Source organism: Microcaecilia unicolor, chromosome 1, assembly GCF_901765095.1.
Source record: "Microcaecilia unicolor chromosome 1, aMicUni1.1, whole genome shotgun sequence".
Taxonomy (NCBI): domain Eukaryota; kingdom Metazoa; phylum Chordata; class Amphibia; order Gymnophiona; family Siphonopidae; genus Microcaecilia; species Microcaecilia unicolor.
Window position 1 is genome coordinate 588,720,667 of NC_044031.1, and position 17,455 is coordinate 588,738,121.

The 17,455-nt window shown below is 45.4% G+C and overlaps 1 protein-coding gene across 2 annotated transcripts in view; it reads right to left on the bottom strand.

Moving 5' to 3' along the window:
* ASAP1 (ArfGAP with SH3 domain, ankyrin repeat and PH domain 1) overlaps positions 1–17,455 on the bottom strand; it is an 803,986-nt gene that overhangs the window by 523,376 nt on the left and 263,155 nt on the right. For both annotated transcript variants that reach the window (XM_030219214.1, XM_030219206.1), the window contains exon 7: positions 12,450–12,499. In XM_030219214.1, coding sequence (XP_030075074.1) covers positions 12,450–12,499 — 50 coding nt within the window. The remainder of the gene's footprint in view (positions 1–12,449; positions 12,500–17,455) is intronic.

Sequence of the window (17,455 nt, forward strand, 5' to 3'; positions counted from 1 at the left end):
TATTCCAGTGCAATGCACAGAAGAATACAGTGGCTTCTGATGTACACACAACACGAGAAAGTTTTCACCAGATCCAGAACAGCAGAGAAGGGTTGGTTGAGAGGATTCATGCCCTTTTTGCAATTTAAAATGCTTCGGGTTTTTTGTTTTGTATTTTTTTACCCAGCCAGAAAAGTATCCACAACTTTAATCAAAGAAAGGAGGTAACAACAATAATGTGTGCGTGTCTAAACAAAAACAAAAATGCCTTGCAAAAATTTCATGTGCAAGAAATGTTTATGAGGCTAATATTTAAGTGCAGAACAGCTGCTGCAGATATTTTCATTTTCTTTAAATATGCACACAAGAAGTTGCTCTTACTGCTGAACCTTGTGTACATGTCCAGCAAGCAATCTCTGATTAGTGTATGAGTTCTGAATGCAGAAAATTAGCTTTCTGCATGCGCGTTTTTAATCTTGCAGTAGAAGCGGAGAACTCAGTCATCAACATGTGGCACTACCACGTGGCTTTCCTGCATAGACCCCTGGAAGTTTTACAACATTTAAAGCATTGTATATTTCACCACCCCAGACAGTGACAGTACTACCCCTACTCTGCAGTATCAACACCCTCCCCTCAAACCAACTCCCACTCTACCCACCAATTATCAATAGCAGACAGAAGATCTACTAACATTTGGCAACTTGAATAATTGTGTTTCATCTGAATCTGATCCTTTCTGCAACATAAACTTCTGTGAGAACATCCAGAAGGCAATATGGCACCAGAAGGTTTCACAGGTCCTGCAGACTTCCTGCAACAGTGTATTTCTGAGCAGGAACTCCTATGATTCCATGGCTGTGGAAATGGATGCAAAATATAGCTCTTTCCACAAATTCCCTGTTCCTCATTTAATCATCACAGAATACCAAGGGCTGAAGCACAGCGTTAGTATTGGCTTTGCACCCTGTTCAGAGTAACCCCAGCTGCTTCTGAGCATAGCAGGGGTGCTGCGCTTCAAATCATGTTCATCCCTGTCTCCGGGTTGGTGTATCTAATTTGAAACACACAGTTCAAAGTAGATATGCCAAGTCAGAAGCAGTGGGGGAGTAGACTAAAGTTAGTGGCAAGCAGAATTTGATTCTGGCAACCATTCCCACTGCAGCTCCTGTGACCTTGGGCAAGTCAGTTAACTCTCCATTGCCCAGGTACAAAACACTTAGATGTGGCCCTCTAGAGACAAAGAAGTATCTGTATATAATGTGTACAGAACTGCATAAGTCTAGTAGTGCTACAGAATCATTAGTATTAGTATTAGGATAGTTTATCATTTATTTATTTTCTATACCGTTTCTTATTGCATACACAAACCAGAACGGTTTACATCTTAAACAATAAAATATCAAAATTAAAAATAACATATAAGAACTCCATTTGTTTGACAGGAAAGCACAGCAAGCTAAAAACATCCATTCTAAAAAGTAAAAACATAATGGACAATCCATTCATACCAAGTTTATATAAGCAAAACATATGATTTGTTACTGCATATTCATTCTGCCCATGTTCCCCTTTTTCATCCCAGATTACTTTCAATTGTATTCTGAAATATATGTTTTTTAGAAGTTTGTGAAACTTAACATATGATTCTTCCAATCTAATAGTTTTAGGCAGACAATTCACAAGAGAGGGAGCTAGGAAGAAAAAAGCTGAATTTCTAGTAGATTCCCATCTAGCCTTTTGTGGTGTTGGAATTATTAGTCTGTTATCGGTAAGTGATCGGAGAGTTCGTGTAGGTGATATGGTAAAATAACGCTGGCTAAATATTGAGGAGTCAGTAAATGTAGGGCTTTAAAGCCAGAGTAAGAATCTTAAATTTTATTCTGGCTTCAACTGGGAGCCAGTAAAGATGGTATAAAAGAGGTGTAATCCTATCATATCTTGACGCTCTACAGATAATACGAGCTGCAGTATTCTGTATCATCTGTAGTCGTTTTACATTAATCTTAGTAAGCCCTGCATAGACGATGAATAGGATGCCTCTTGAAACAGTGACTACTGCTACCCTTGAATCAGCTGAGATTATGCCTCCTCCTGCAGTTGATAGTGGCCTTCTTTTGCTGCCAAGCAAATGAAATGCAGGGGATGGGGGGGAGACAAATATGGAGGGGATATTAGGCAAGGGGGAAGAGAATGAGAAGGACAAGGTAGACTAAATGAGAAAATGGATCAGTATGGAAGGAGGGGGTGTTGACTGAATGTTCCTTCCCTATCTTATCTCCTTCCTTGATACAAGATCCACTCCTTCTGCTCTCCACTCACAATTCCTCTTACTGTCATACTTGAGATTCCCTTTCCCCATATCCCTTATTCTTCTCTTATTTCCTACTCAGCACTAATAACTAAGGAGCCCTTTTACAAAGGCTTAGTGCGCGCTAAGTGCTGCATGTCTTATTTTATACCTATAGGTCACATGTTACTTAGCGCACACTGATGTCCATTAGCTAAACTTTAGTAAAAGGACCCCTAAAATTCCTATTCACCAGAAAAGGACCAAATAAACTAAATTATTAAATCAATGAACAGGCAGGCAGATCGCTATCACAGTTTTGTCTGACTTTCAGCTATTGAGTTTTTTTGTTTTAATACACTGTATTTTACTGAAATTTCTCTTGTTTAGATTTGGAGTTATCAAACCTGTTTTAACAACACTGCTTGTCATAAAATGATCTGTGTGATGGAAGGTGTGGTCAGAGGTTACCAAGAGACCTCATATCTATAGCCCTGTCCCATCATGTAAGCCTGGAGGCATAGGATGGTACATAACATATTATAATATGCAATTATACCAGCCCCTTTAGTCCATAGGACCACCCAGAACACCTTACAATATATATGGAAATATAATTTTGGAAATACAAATTACAAAAATACATCAAAATCAACATATAAACGGCGAGTGACCGTACTCACTCGCAAATGCGCAGTAGAGACTTCCCTCTCTGCCCCGCCCCCCGCGTCAATACGTGATGACGGGGGCGGGACAGAGAGGGAAGGCTCTACTGGCATGCTGCAGATGTCGGAACCGCTCCCCTCCCCCGGAGTCGCCGCCGCCCCTCCATCTGGCCCGAGCACTGTGAACTTACATCACCACGCAGCAGCAGGCACATCAGCAAAGCTGCTGTCGTGCTTCCTTCTCTGCCTTTGTCCCGCCCTCGCCGACGTTACGTCACACGAGGGCGGGACACAGGCAGAGAAGGAAGCCCGCCCTGACGGCAGCTTTGCTGATGTGCCTGCTGCTGCGTGCTGAATAGTACGTTTACAGTGCTGCTCGGCCGGGTGGAGGGGCGGCGGCGGCGCCGACCTCGGGGGGGGGGGGCCCGGAACCCCCCCCCCCCCCATTCCAAAAGTAGCCCGTTTTCACGGGCTCAACGGCTAGTACAATTCAGATTATCCATACAAATTCACAAAAAGAAGAACTTGGAAATGTATCATAAGCTATACAGTAAACAGATAAAAATAATAAAGTTACTGACCTTAAGAGATGTCCCCATAGAACCAAGATAATTGGTCTTCACAGATGGGTTACATCATCAAAAGGAGCCCTGATCAGAGTCACTTCCTTCAAAGTTAATAGAGCTTTCTCTTATGCATTCGAGTCATCCCAATTGAGTATATAGCTATAAATTCTAGAAGTCTTTGAAGATGTGAAAGGCTTTGTGAGCACTGTACTTGGAGAACACTTCTTGCCAATACAACATTGAATATGAAACTTTAGACATGCCACCACACCTAGAAATATTTTCCCCCATGTCAGCCTTTTCTTTTAATGCAACCGGAAATAACAAAATGGACTCTAAAGGGGCAGAGTAGGATTATAAACCTCAGTGTTCTTGCAGGACAAACTGACCAACCGTACTGTCACATCAAGAATCTTTATAGAAGCAGTAATGTGATGGAAATGTGAGGATAAAACTACACAGTGCTTTAGGGCTACTGTAAGTCCTCTTTTAAGGGGACATATACTTCCTTTTGGCTCCTTCAAGTGTCTCTCTCAAATATTTAGAATATTAACCCTATAACAGTTATACTCAAAAAAAAATTTATTTTACAATTTCAATTATACAAAAAAAAACCCTTATCACATTATTGTATACAACCTAATCTTCACATTCATACACATCATACATACTGGACTAATCCAATACACATATCCCGGCGAAAAAACGCTGACACATACAGTGGGGGAAATAAGTATTTGATCCCTTGCTGATTTTGTAAGTTTGCCCACTGACAAAGACATGAGCAGCCCATAATTGAAGGGTAGGTTATTGGTAACAGTGAGAGATAGCACATCACAAATTAAATCCGGAAAAATCACATTGTGGAAAGTATATGAATTTATTTGCATTCTGCAGAGGGAAATAAGTATTTGATCCCCCACAACCAGTAAGAGATCTGGCCCCTACAGACCAGGTAGATGCTCCAAATCAACTCGTTACCTGCATGACAGACAGCTGTCGGCAATGGTCACCTGTATGAAAGACACCTGTCCACAGACTCAGTGAATCAGTCAGACTCTAACCTCTACAAAATGGCCAAGAGCAAGGAGCTGTCTAAGGATGTCAGGGACAAGATCATACACCTGCACAAGGCTGGAATGGGCTACAAAACCATCAGTAAGACGCTGGGCGAGAAGGAGACAACTGTTGGTGCCATAGTAAGAAAATGGAAGAAGTACAAATGACTGTCAATCGACAAAGATCTGGGGCTCCACGCAAAATCTCACCTCGTGGGGTATCCTTGATCATGAGGAAGGTTAGAAATCAGCCTACAACTACAAGGGGGGAACTTGTCAATGATCTCAAGGCAGCTGGGACCACTGTCACCACGAAAACCATTGGTAACACATTACGACATAACGGATTGCAATCCTGCAGTGCCCGCAAGGTCCCCCTGCTCCGGAAGGCACATGTGACGGCCCGTCTGAAGTTTGCCAGTGAACACCTGGATGATGCCGAGAGTGATTGGGAGAAGGTGCTGTGGTCAGATGAGACAAAAATTGAGCTCTTTGGCATGAACTCAACTCGCCGTGTTTGGAGGAAGAGAAATGCTGCCTATGACCCAAAGAACACCGTCCCCACTGTCAAGCATGGAGGTGGAAATGTTATGTTTTGGGGGTGTTTCTCTGCTAAGGGCACAGGACTACTTCACCGCATCAATGGGAGAATGGATGGGGCCATGTACCGTACAATTCTGAGTGACAACCTCCTTCCCTCCGCCAGGGCCTTAAAATGGGTCGTGGCTGGGTCTTCCAGCACGACAATGACCCAAAACATACAGCCAAGGCAACAAAGGAGTGGCTCAGGAAGAAGCAAATTAGGGTCATGGAGTGGCCTAGCCAGTCACCAGACCTTAATCCCATTGAAAACTTATGGAGGGAGCTGAAGCTGCGAGTTGCCAAGCGACAGCCCAGAACTCTTAATGATTTAGAGATGATCTGCAAAGAGGAGTGGACCAAAATTCCTCCTGACATGTGTGCAAACCTCATCATCAACTACAGAAGACGTCTGACCGCTGTGCTTGCCAACAAGGGTTTTGCCACCAAGTATTAGGTCTTGTTTGCCAGAGGGATTAAATACTTATTTCCCTCTGCAGAATGCAAATAAATTCATATACTTTCCACAATGTGATTTTCCGGATTTAATTTGTGATGTGCTATCTCTCACTGTTACCAATAACCTACCCTTCAATTATGGGCTGCTCATGTCTTTGTCAGTGGGCAAACTTACAAAATCAGCAAGGGATCAAATACTTATTTCCCCCACTGTACGCGATGAAGCCTGGTTGTCTACCTCTATTAATGCCACCCAAACTCCTCCCCCTTCACACGCTCAACCATTCAACCTCTTTGTTTAAACCAAAAGGTTCAACAGTGTTCCACATAAATATAGTTCTTTGCTCTTGCCGCAGCAAATGAACGCATGAGTGCCCCAACTGCCCAGATGACCACTGGAGGGAATCGAGGATGACCTCCCCGGACTCCCCCAGTGGTCACTAACCCCCTCCCACCAAAAAAAAAAGCACTTTAAAAACGTTTTTCCCAGCCTGTATGCCAGCCTCAAATGCCATACCCACCTCCATGACAGCAGAATGTGTTTGATCCTGTCACAGCCTTTCCCTGGGTCAGATGTGGCTCTCGGGTGCAGTACAGGGTCACATCAGCATTGCATTGTGGTGGGTGTAGGGTATTGGGCTCCGTGATTTCATTAGCTTGTGTTACAGTCTTACAATGTTGGTAGTTGGTAGGCTCTTCTCCCATGGTGCTTTTCCCCCTGCCTACTAGGTCAGAGTGTGCCCTGTTGTGTTTCCTGTTGTAGTCCATGCGGTAGTGGCCATTTTTGTAAGCCAGTTTTAGTTCCCTTTCCTGTGTTAGCCACGTTAGACAACTTAGTTCTTCCCTTGAATGTGGCTGAATGAGGGCATTGTACAGCATTCTGCCAGTTCTGACCTACTGCTCATCTCAGTACCAGGGAGACTCGTTGCCAGTGGGGCACAACCTCTGATCTGCAGTTAACTGTGAGTAAAGGCGGTTATTCCAATAAAGGACGTTTTCGTAGAGATTAGTCTTCAGGTGTCAACTGGTGTGCCAAGGTTATATATCAGCAACCAGTCCTAGAGGCCTGCGTGTATGCAGGTCCCTGGAGCACTTTTAGTGGGTACCGCAGTGCACTTCAGCCAGGTGGCCCCAGGCCCATCCCCCCCCCCCCCACCTGTAACACTTGTGCTGGTAAATGGGAGGCCTCCAAAACCCACTGTACCCACATGTAGGTGCCCCCTTCACCCCTAAGAGCTATGGTGGTGTTGTACATTTGTGGGTTTGGGGGGAGGGGGGTTGGGTGTTCATCACCCTTGGTAACGGAGCTATGCATGTGGGAGCTTTTTCTGAAGTCCACCGCACTGACTTAGGGTGCCCAGTTGGTGTCCTGGCATATCAGGGGGGCGAGTGTACTACGAATCGTGGCCCCTCCCATGACCAAATGGTTCGGATTAGGACGTTTTTGAGCTGGGTGTTTTTAGTTTCCATTATCGCTAAAAAAACAAACGCCCAGCTCAAAAACGTCCATTTTTTCAAAAATACGGTTCGGCCCGCCCCTTCACGGACCCGTTCTCGGAGATAAACGCCCATAGAGATAGGCGTTTCCGTTCGATTATGCCCCTCTATGTCTTTTTTTAAGTGAACAGTCTCTGACCAAAGGTCTAACAAAGAGCATAGTTCTTTTTAACGTAAGTTTTTTTAAACGGGATATACTTTAGCATCTTTTCTTTTTAAAAATTTGAGTTTATTGATTAGTATGAAGTGATTTTTTTAAAAGAATGAATACATCAAATGTTTGTTTATATGTTTATGTTTTATGCAGTCTAATTTGCGACCCCCTGAAGCAGGTGGCTGTGCCCACTGAAACACAGCATGTGTCGGGACTATAAAGCTGGTACTTTCAATAAAGACCCTTTGACTTCATTTTCAACGGCTAATTGCCATTTGTGTCACCCTCTACTTCTCTTTGGACTACTGGTTTATGGACGAAGAGGTCTTTACTCCTGTTTTCTTCTAATACAGATTACTAGTAACAGGTCTGCAGACTGTGGTGAGGAACAGATAGTGAAGGCTGAAAAGATGAGATGAGGTGAGGTGAGCTAAGAAGGACATGAATGCCTGGTTGATGACAGGGAGTGAATGGAGGGGAGCATAAGGAAAGTACCAGTGGTGTCACATTCTTAACCTCCACCTCTTCCCCCCCACCGCTTAGTAATAATCTTCTACCCTCCCCCTGCCGAAATGGTGCTTTCCCCTTTCTCTACCATTCTACCAGTAGTCCATTTCCCATACCTTGACAGCTGCAGAGGAGGTGCCAGCGGGTAAGAGCACTGATCTCTTATGCATCCTACTGGCAGAAGACAGGACAGGAGAAACAATTATGCACTGACTAAGCCCTGTAGCTAGTAGGTGGGGGAGAGATAACATGGAGATATAAGACTCCCCCCCACCCCCCCACCCCCCCAAGGAGCATGGCTCCAGCAGTTACCCTATTTCTCCCCACAAGACACCTCTGCATTTGAGTGCCTGGCAAGATCCCAAAAAAGTACAAAACATTTTTTTTTTAATATGTATTTATTGCATTTTCAATACTTAAACAGCATACATCTGTCAAGTAAAATACAGCCAATTTTTACAAATACAGTAAGTAACTCCATTTAACCAAAATCTGTAAGGCTTTCTTAGACCCCAACTAAAGGGGGGGGGGGCTTAGGAATTAGTGAAGATTATAAGGTATATATAACTAAATTATGGCGCCTATTTCTCATTCTTCTACTTCTTTAACTGTTTTGAGTCGAGGAAGGCCTTCAGCTGTTCAGGTGTATAAAAAACATATTTTATCTGACTTAACCTTACTATACATTTACAGGGATAGGCTAACAAAAAAGTTCCTCCTATTTCTATTGTTCTTGTTTTCATAGAAAGAAAAACTTTCCTCCTCTGTTGAGTTGTTTTGGTGACATCAGGATAGAACCAGATTTTTTCACCTCCAAAACTGGAGTTAGCAAATTTAAAGTAAAGTCTCATAACTGAATTCAGATCTTACTCAAAAACAAAGGAGACAATCATTGTAGCTCTTTCAGTAACATTATCCAAAGATTGCTCTAATATTGCTGATATATTGTCCACATCAATATCAACTGTTTCTGACTCTTTTCTCTCTCCTTCTACTCTTTTAGTCTTGTTAGGTATATAATAAATTTTATTTATTGGAGGTATAGCTTCTTGTGGAAGTTTTAAGTTTTCCATAAGGAATCTCAAACAATTCTAAGGGGGTCGTCCCCAAAAATTTAGGAAACTTTAACAAGCGCAGATTCAATCTTCTGTTATAATTTTCTATTTGTTCAATCTTTCTTCGAATGTCCATGTTATCCTTTACCACTGTTGCTTTAAAAACTTTTGTATTTGTTCTACTTCATTTTGTAAAGCAGAAACCTTTGAAGAGAGTTCTTCTTTAACCGATTCTATGGTATCTTTCAGTTCTTCAATCTTAGTGTTTAAAGCTTTTACCTCTCCTGAAGATTGAAGTAAGGTCGTGTCCATTTCAAGAAGTTTCAGCCATATCCTTTCCAGACTCATCTCCGGTTTTCTCTCCAAGGATTCAGAAATCACCGGTCCCTGGGTCTCAGCGACGCCTGTAGCAAATCCAGGTCCCCGCTGGGTCTTCCTCCGGTCACACTTCCGGTGTCCGTTGGGATTACTTCTCGGATCGCTAGTGTTGCTGGACACGGAGGATTCATAGATGTTGGTGGGGGGGGGGGGACAGTACAAAACATTTTATGCTGCATATCCTAGAAATAGCAGTGGAGTTTCCCCAAGTCCATTTTAATAATGGTCTATGGACTGTTCCTTTAGGAAGCCGTCCAAACCTTTTTTTAAACCCCTCTAAGCTAACTACCTTTACTACATTCTCTGGCAATGAATTCCAGAGTTTAATTACACGTTGAGTGAAGACAAATTTTCTCCGATTCGTTTTAAATTTACTACTTTGTAGCTTCATCGAATGCCCCCTAGTCCTAGTATTTTTGGAAAGAGTAAAACAAACACTTCACGTCTACCCTTTTCACTCCACTCATTATTTTATAGACCTCTATCATATCTCCCCTCAGCTGTCTTTTCTCCAAGCTGAAGAGACCTAACTGCTTTAGCCTTTCCTCATAGAGAAGTCATCCCATCCCTTTTATCATTTTTGTCGCCCTTTGTGGAGTAGAGGAGTAGCCTAGTGGTTAGTGCAGTGGACCTTGATCCTGGGGAACTGAGTTTGATTCCCACTGCAGCTCCTTGTGACTCTGGGCAAGTCACTTAACCCTCCATTGCGCCTGGTACAAAATAAGTACCTGAATATATGTAAACCGCTTTGAATGTAGTTGCAAAAAAAAAAAAAAAAAACCTCAGAAAGGCGGTATATCAAGTTCCACTTCCCTTTCCCCCTTCCCTTCTTTGCACCTTTTCTAATTCCACTATATCTTTATTGACATGCGGCGACCAGAACTGAACACAATATTCGAGGTGTGGTCACACCATAGAGTGATACAAAGGCATTATAATGTCCTCATTTTTATTTTCCATTCCTTTCCTAATAATACCAAACATTCTAATTGCTTTCTCAGCCAACAAAGCACACTGAGCAGAAACTATGCCATCATCTCGTCTAATGGAAATCATGGGGTTATCAGGACCAAATTTCCTTCTAAAACCTAGCCACATGCCCCCAACTATGGAGAACTCCACTGAGCTTACCGACCCTCACTCTGACAAAGAGATCCATCAGAAGATGGATGTTCTTTTTTCCATCACCTCACCACCTTTCCATATCTGCATCCTCTTTGGATGGCACAACTCTAAGGATTCAATCAAGAATCTAGATACTATATTTGAATCAGGCTCTGACTTTCAGACCTCAGATAGATTTTGTTCTTCGTGCATCCTTCTTTGCTCTTCACCCTGTCCGGGCCATTCTGCCTGCTACTCTCCTACGTCCATTCATTCATGCCTTGGTCATATCTCATTTTGATTATTGCAACTCTCTCTTTGCAGGACTAACGTTACGAAGTTTCAAACATCTCCAGTTAATTCAATTGATGACAGTTAAACTTCTCCACAACATACGTTTCAATCATGTCTCTCCCCTTCTGATATCCGAACACTGGCTTCCCATCTCAGCACGAAAAATTTAAATTATTACAATTGGTCTATAAAATCCAAATCCCCATCTGCCCCTCTCTACCTCAACAAGTTACTCACTCCTTATTCTCCTATCCGCTGTCTCAGATCGGCCAATAGCAATCCTTACCACCATTATCTCTCGTTCGTCTTTTTTTTTTTACATCTTTTTATTAACAAGAGGTGCAAAACAAGAGTTTAATCAGCAAACACTCGAGACTCTGCCTTCAGCTATTTGGGCCCCAAGCTTTGGAATGAACTCCCACATCGCGTCCATGATGAACCTACAATTGTAAACAGGCATTAAAAACTCACCTCTTCGGACACACATTTGCTCTCCCACCATAATTACTTTGTGTACATTGCTTTTCTGGTTTCCTTTTCTCGCTTCCCCCTCTCTCCCTGGCCAAACTCTGCCTCTCTCCTTCCCTCTCCTTTTTTTTCTACTTGAACTTTGTAAACCGCTTTGAAGCCTATGTTAGGCACCTTATGGTATATCAAGCATGTGGAATAATTAAAAAAAAAAAAAAGAATACAATGAATGACAGAGAACTTGAGACAAGCAAGAAGTTGTCAGCCTTCAAGATTCGGCTTTATTAATGGACTTTGCAAGCTTATAATGTTTACCGTTTGGTAAATTAAATAGTGGTATCTACTCATAGAAGCAGGAAGTGGTCGCTCCCATTTGCATGGAGGCAGGGATTTGGGTTGTGCCCTTGAATTACAAATCCCTGTAATTCTGTAGTTCTCTGTAACAGACTCTTTCATAGCACATGTCCAGGTCCCTGTGTCTGATGGGATGCCTTATATTGGCTTGCCTTGCTCTCTAAGCATGCTGGGCAAGTTTTCTCCCCTTCTCTCTCCATTGGATCTGTGAAAGTCAATCTGCGGCATGATTCCTCTATCAACTGAATCTGCTTATGCTGTATTCTGTTGTATGACCCCTTCAAGCTACTGTGATTCTATCAAGATTTCACCAGTGTAAAAGTATAAACAGCATTACTACTCAGTGTGTGACTAAAAATCTCTCAGCCTCTTTTGCATGGAGAAGGAGCTGGCTGAGAACAGACTCCTAGTATTAAAGGCAGAAACTCTTGTCCAGCACATTTGAACTTGAAATTTGAGCTGCAAGTTATTTTTCCTTGTTTAATTACTACATTAAAGAAGATTGGGTTCAAGCGTTCTGAGTCTCTCATAGTGATGTTCTATACTCTGGTTTAAACTCACTGTCAAGCATGGTAACTGGAACACTTTGTGAGGACAGAGAGATAATAAAATCAGTGATGAACAACTTGTAGACAATTTAATAAACGGTGCCATCTGCAAACTGTCCATATTGCTGCAAAGTTTGTGGGTACTTTTTATCTGTGATCTTTGCACTAATTTTTACAATTAAAATATGAGCATATTTATCATTTGCAAACTGCTGTGAGGACAAAGTACCCACTCTTTTGCAACTGCTTTTTCTGCTGATATTTTTAAATAATACATACAGATTTAAAAGACAATCCACTGTACTATTTTTCACCCCCAACCTAGACAACTACATGTGAGTAGGCAAAAGTGGTAAAAAGGAACAATGTTTGAGCAATTTTCAAATAGCTCTTTTACACAGATAAACGGCTTATGAAAACTGTCCTCAAGATTTCTACTCATATAAACCACAACTGAATGCCCATGTAAATTTATAACATCTATGAATACTTACAATTTGGTCTCATAATCCTTCCATGCTTTGTCGAAAGGCTTTTTAAGATCCTTACAAAAGACAGCAAAGAAAACCATCAGATAAGTATATTTAAAACAATTTAACCCAGATGACTCAAAAGGTTACAGTACTGAAATGTTTTCTCATCTGATTTCATTTTCCTATTCTCCAATATGCAGGACACAAGTTACATTTTGTTGCCAATAATTAATAAATAAAACTTATTTTGCTGTGTCTCAAGTATAAACATATTGACTGGCCTGCAATCAACCCTATACAGAAACAAAATACAACATATACAATATCCTCAAATAATACAATCCTCACAGATAGACTCTTTATAACACACTGAAATAATAATTAACCAGGTAACTGTAATGACTACAACAGACTGAAACTTGAAGAAAATGTTTAGGAGGCTAATTTCTAAGCCAATCCTATGTTGCTTAGGGTAACAGTATTCTCCATATAGAGCAGGAAAAGCGAATGCTACATACCTGTAGAAGGTATTCTCCGAGGACAGCAGGCTGATTGTTCTCACTGATGGGTGATGTCCACGGCAGCCCCCTCCAATCGGAATCTTCACTAGCAAAGGCCTTGCTAATCCTCGCGCGCCCATGCGCACCGCGCATGCGCGGCCGTCTTCCAGCCCGAAACCGGCCAGTCTCATATGTAGCAAGACAAAGAGAAGGGAAGACACAACTCCAAAGGGAGGCGGGCGGGTTTGTGAGAACAATCAGCCTGCTGTCCTCGGAGAATACCTTCTACAGGTATGTAGCATTTCGCTTTCTCCGAGGACAAGCAGGCTGCTTGTTCTCACTGATGGGGTATCCCTAGCCCCCAGGCTCACTCAAAACAAGAAACATGGTCAATTGGGCCTCGCAACGGCGAGGACATAACTGAGATTGACCCTAACAATTTATCCCAACTAACTGAGAGTGTAGCCTGGAACAGAATAAACATGGGCCTAGGGGGGTGGAGTTGGATTCTAAACCCCGAACAGATTCTGAAGCACTGACTGCCCGAACCGACTGTCGCGTCGGGTATCCTGCTGCAGGCAGTAATGAGATGTAAATGTGTGGACAGATGACCACGTCGCAGCTTTGCAAATCTCTTCAACAGTGGCTGACTTCAAGTGGGCTACCGACGCTGCCATGGCTCTAACATTATGAGCCGTGACATGACCCTCAAGAGCAGCCCAGCCTGGGCGTTAAGTGAAGGAAATGCAATCTGCTAGCCAACTGGATATGGTGCGTTTCCCCACAGCCACTCCCCCTCATGCTGGGATCAAAAGAAACAAACAATTGGGCGGACTGTCTGTTGGGCTGTGTCCGCTCCAGATAGAAGGCCAATGCTCTCTTGCAGTCCAATGCGTACAGCTGACGTTCAGCAGGGCAGGAATGAGGACGGGGAAAGAATGTTGGCAAGACAATTGACTGGTTCAGATGGAACTCCGACACAACCTTGGCAAGAACTTAGGGTGAGTGCGGAGGACTACTCTGTTATGATGAAATTTGGTGTAAGGGGCCTGGGCTACCAGGGCCTGCAGCTCACTGACTCTACGAGCTGAAGTAACTGCCACCAAGAAAATGACCTTCCAGGTCCAGTACTTCAGATGGCAGGAGTTCAGTGGCTCAAAAGGAGGTTTCATCAGCTGGGTGAGAACGACATTGAGATCCCATGACACTGTAGGAGGCTTGATGGGGGGCTTTGACAAAAAGCAAACCTCTCATGAAGCGAACAACTAAAGGCTGTCCTGAGATCGGCTTACCTTCCACACGGTAATGGTATGCACTGATTGCACTATGGTGAACCCTTACAGAGTTGGTCTTGAGACCAGACTCAGGACAAGTGCAGAAGGTATTCAAGCAGGGTCTGTGTAGGACAAGAGCGAGGATCTAGGGCCTTGCTGTCACACCAGACGGCAAACCTCCTCCATAGAAAGAAGTAACTCCTCTTAGTGAATCTTTCCTGGAAGCAAGCAAGATGCGGGAGACACCCTCTGACAGACCCAAAGAGGCCAAAGTCTACGCTCTCAACATCCAGGCCGTGAGAGCCAGAGACCGGAGGTTGGGATGCAGAAGCGCCCCTTCGTCCTGTGTGATGAGGGTCGGGAAAACACTCCACTCTCCACGGTTCTTCGGAGGACAACTCCAGAAGAAGAGGGAACCAGATCTGACGCGGCCAAAAAGAGCAATCAGAATCATGGTGCCTCGGTCTTGCTTGAGTTTCAACAAAGTCTTCCCCACCAGAGGTATGGGAGGATAAGCATACAGCAGACCCTCCCCCCATTCCAGGAGGAAGGCATCCGATGCCAGTCTGCCGTGGGCCTGAAGCCTGGAACAGAACTGAGGAACTTTGTGGTTGGCTCGAGATGCGAAGAGATCTACCAAGGGGGTGCCCCACACCTGGAAGATCTGGCGCAGTACACGGGAATTGAGCGACCACTCGTGAGGTTGCATAATCCTGCTCAACCTGTCGGCCAGACTGTTGTTTACGCCTGCCAGATATGTGGTTTGGAGCACCATGCCGTGACGGCGAGCCCAGAGCCACATGCTGACGGCTTCCTGACACAGGGGGCGAGATCCGGTGCCCCCCTGCTTGTTGATACATGGCAACCTGGTTGTCTGTTTGAATTTGGATAATTTGGTGGGACAGCCGATCTCTGAAAGCCTTCAGAGCGTTCCAGACCGCTCTTAACTCCAGGAGATTGATCTGCAGATCGCGTTCCTAGAGGGACCAGCTTCCTTGGGTGTGAAGCCCATCGACATGAGCTCCCCACCCCAGGAGAGACGCATCCATGGTCAGCACATTTTGTTGGCTGAGGAATTTGGAAAGGACGTCCCAGAGTCAAATTGGACCAAATCGTCCACCAATACAGGGATTTGAGAAAACTCGTGGACAGGTGGATCACGTCTTCTAGATCCCCAGCAGCCTGAAACCACTGGGAAGCTAGGGTCCATTGAGCAGATCTCATGTGAAGGCGGGCCATGGGAGTCACATGAACTGTGGAGGCCATGTGGCCCAGCAATCTCAACATCTGCCGAGCTGTGATCTGCTGGGACGCTCGCACCCGCGAGACGAGGGACAACAAGTTGTTGGCTCTCGCCTCTGGGAGATAGGCACGAGCCGTCCAAGAATCCAGCAGAGCTCCTATAAATTCGAGTCTCTGCACTGGGAGATGGTGGGACTTTGGATAATTTATCACAAACCCCAGTAGCTCCAGGAGGCGAATAGTCATCTGCATAGACTGTAGAGCTCCTGCCTCGGATGTGTTCTTCACCAGCCAATCGTCGAGATATGGGAACACGTGTACCCCCAGTCTGCGAAGTGCCGCTGCTACTACAGCCAAGCACTTCGTGAACACTCTGGGCACAGAGGCGAGCCCAAAGGGTAGCACACAGTACTGGAAGTGACGTGTGCCCAGCTGAAATCGCAGATACTGTCTGTGAGCTGGCAGTATCGGGATGTGAGTGTAGGCGTCCTTCAAGTCCAGAGAGCATAGCCAATCGTTTTTCCTGAATCATGGGAAGAAGGGTGCCCAGGGAAAGCATCCTGAACTTTCTTTGACCAGATATTTGTTCAGGGCCCTTAGGTCTAGGATGGGACGCATCCCCCCTGTTTTCTTTTCCACAAGGAAGTACCTGGAATAGAATCCCAGCCCTTCCTGCCCGGATGGCACGGGCTCGACCGCATTGGCACTGAGAAGGGCGGAGAGTTCCTCTGCAAGTACCTGCTTGTGTTGGAAGCTGTAAGACTGAGCTCCCGGTGGACAATTTGGAGGTTTTGAGGCCAAATTGAGGGTGTATCCTTGCCGGACTATTGAAGAAACCCACTGATCGGAGGTTATGAGAGGCCACCTTCGGTGAAAAACTTTCAACCTCCCTCCGACTGGCAGGTCGCCCGGCACTGACACTTGGATGTCGGCTATGCTCTGCTGGAGCCAGTCAAAAGCTCGTCCCTTGCTTTTGCTGGGGAGCCGAGGGGCCTTGCTGAGGCGCACGCTGCTGACGAGAGCGAGCGCGCTGGGGCTTAGCCTGGGCCGCAGGCTGTCGAGAAGGAGGATTGTACCTACGCTTACCAGAAGAGTAGGGAACAGTCTTCCTTCCCCCAAAAAAATCGTCTACCTGTAGAGGTAGAAGCTGAAGGCTGCCGGCGGGAGAACTTGTCGAAAGCGGTATCCCGCTGGTGGAGCTAGACATCTCCCAGACAGAGGCCGCAAAAGACAGACTCTCGGGAGGAGGAAAGCTGCCTTTCAGGGAGGGAGTGGGATCAGAAGGAAGGACCCTCAGACTCCTCGTCAGAGAAATATCTGATGTCCTCCTCCTCTTCCCACGAGGCCTCACCTTCGGTATCAGACACAGTTCACGGACTGTGTCTGAAGCCGTGCCCGGCTCGACTCCGTGGAACCACGGCCACGGTGGGAGCGTCGAGAGGTAGACTCCCTCGCCCGCACCGGGGGAGCCTTCCTGGGAGGCGGACCGCAGTCGGTACCGACGTCGGAGACCTCACCCCGGGCAAGGGGCCAGCCGGCGCCTCACTCGACGGTACCGGAGGCGCAAGCACCCCCGGTACCGGAGGGGAAGGGCACAACAGCTCTCCCAGAATCTCTGGGAGAACGGCCCGGAGACTCTCGTGCAGAGCGGCTGTGGAGAAAGACGTGGAAGCCGATGCAGGTGTCGATGTCAGAGGCTGTTCCGGGCGTGGAGGCTGTTCCGGGCTGTCCAGAGTGGAGCGCATCGACACCTCTTGAACAGAGGGTGAGCGGTCCTCTCGGTGCCGATGCCTACTGGGTGCCGACTCCCTCGGCGACCCAGAGCTCTCGGTGCCGATACGGGAAGGGGACCGGTGTCGATGCTTCTTCGACTTCTTGGGACGAAGCATGTCACCGGAGCTTCCCAGCACCGACGAGGAGGATGTAGAATCCAGCCGTCGCTTCCTCGGGGCCGAGGCCGAAGAAGGTCAGTCTCGGGGGGGCTGTACCGCAGGAGCCCTCAGGGTAGGGG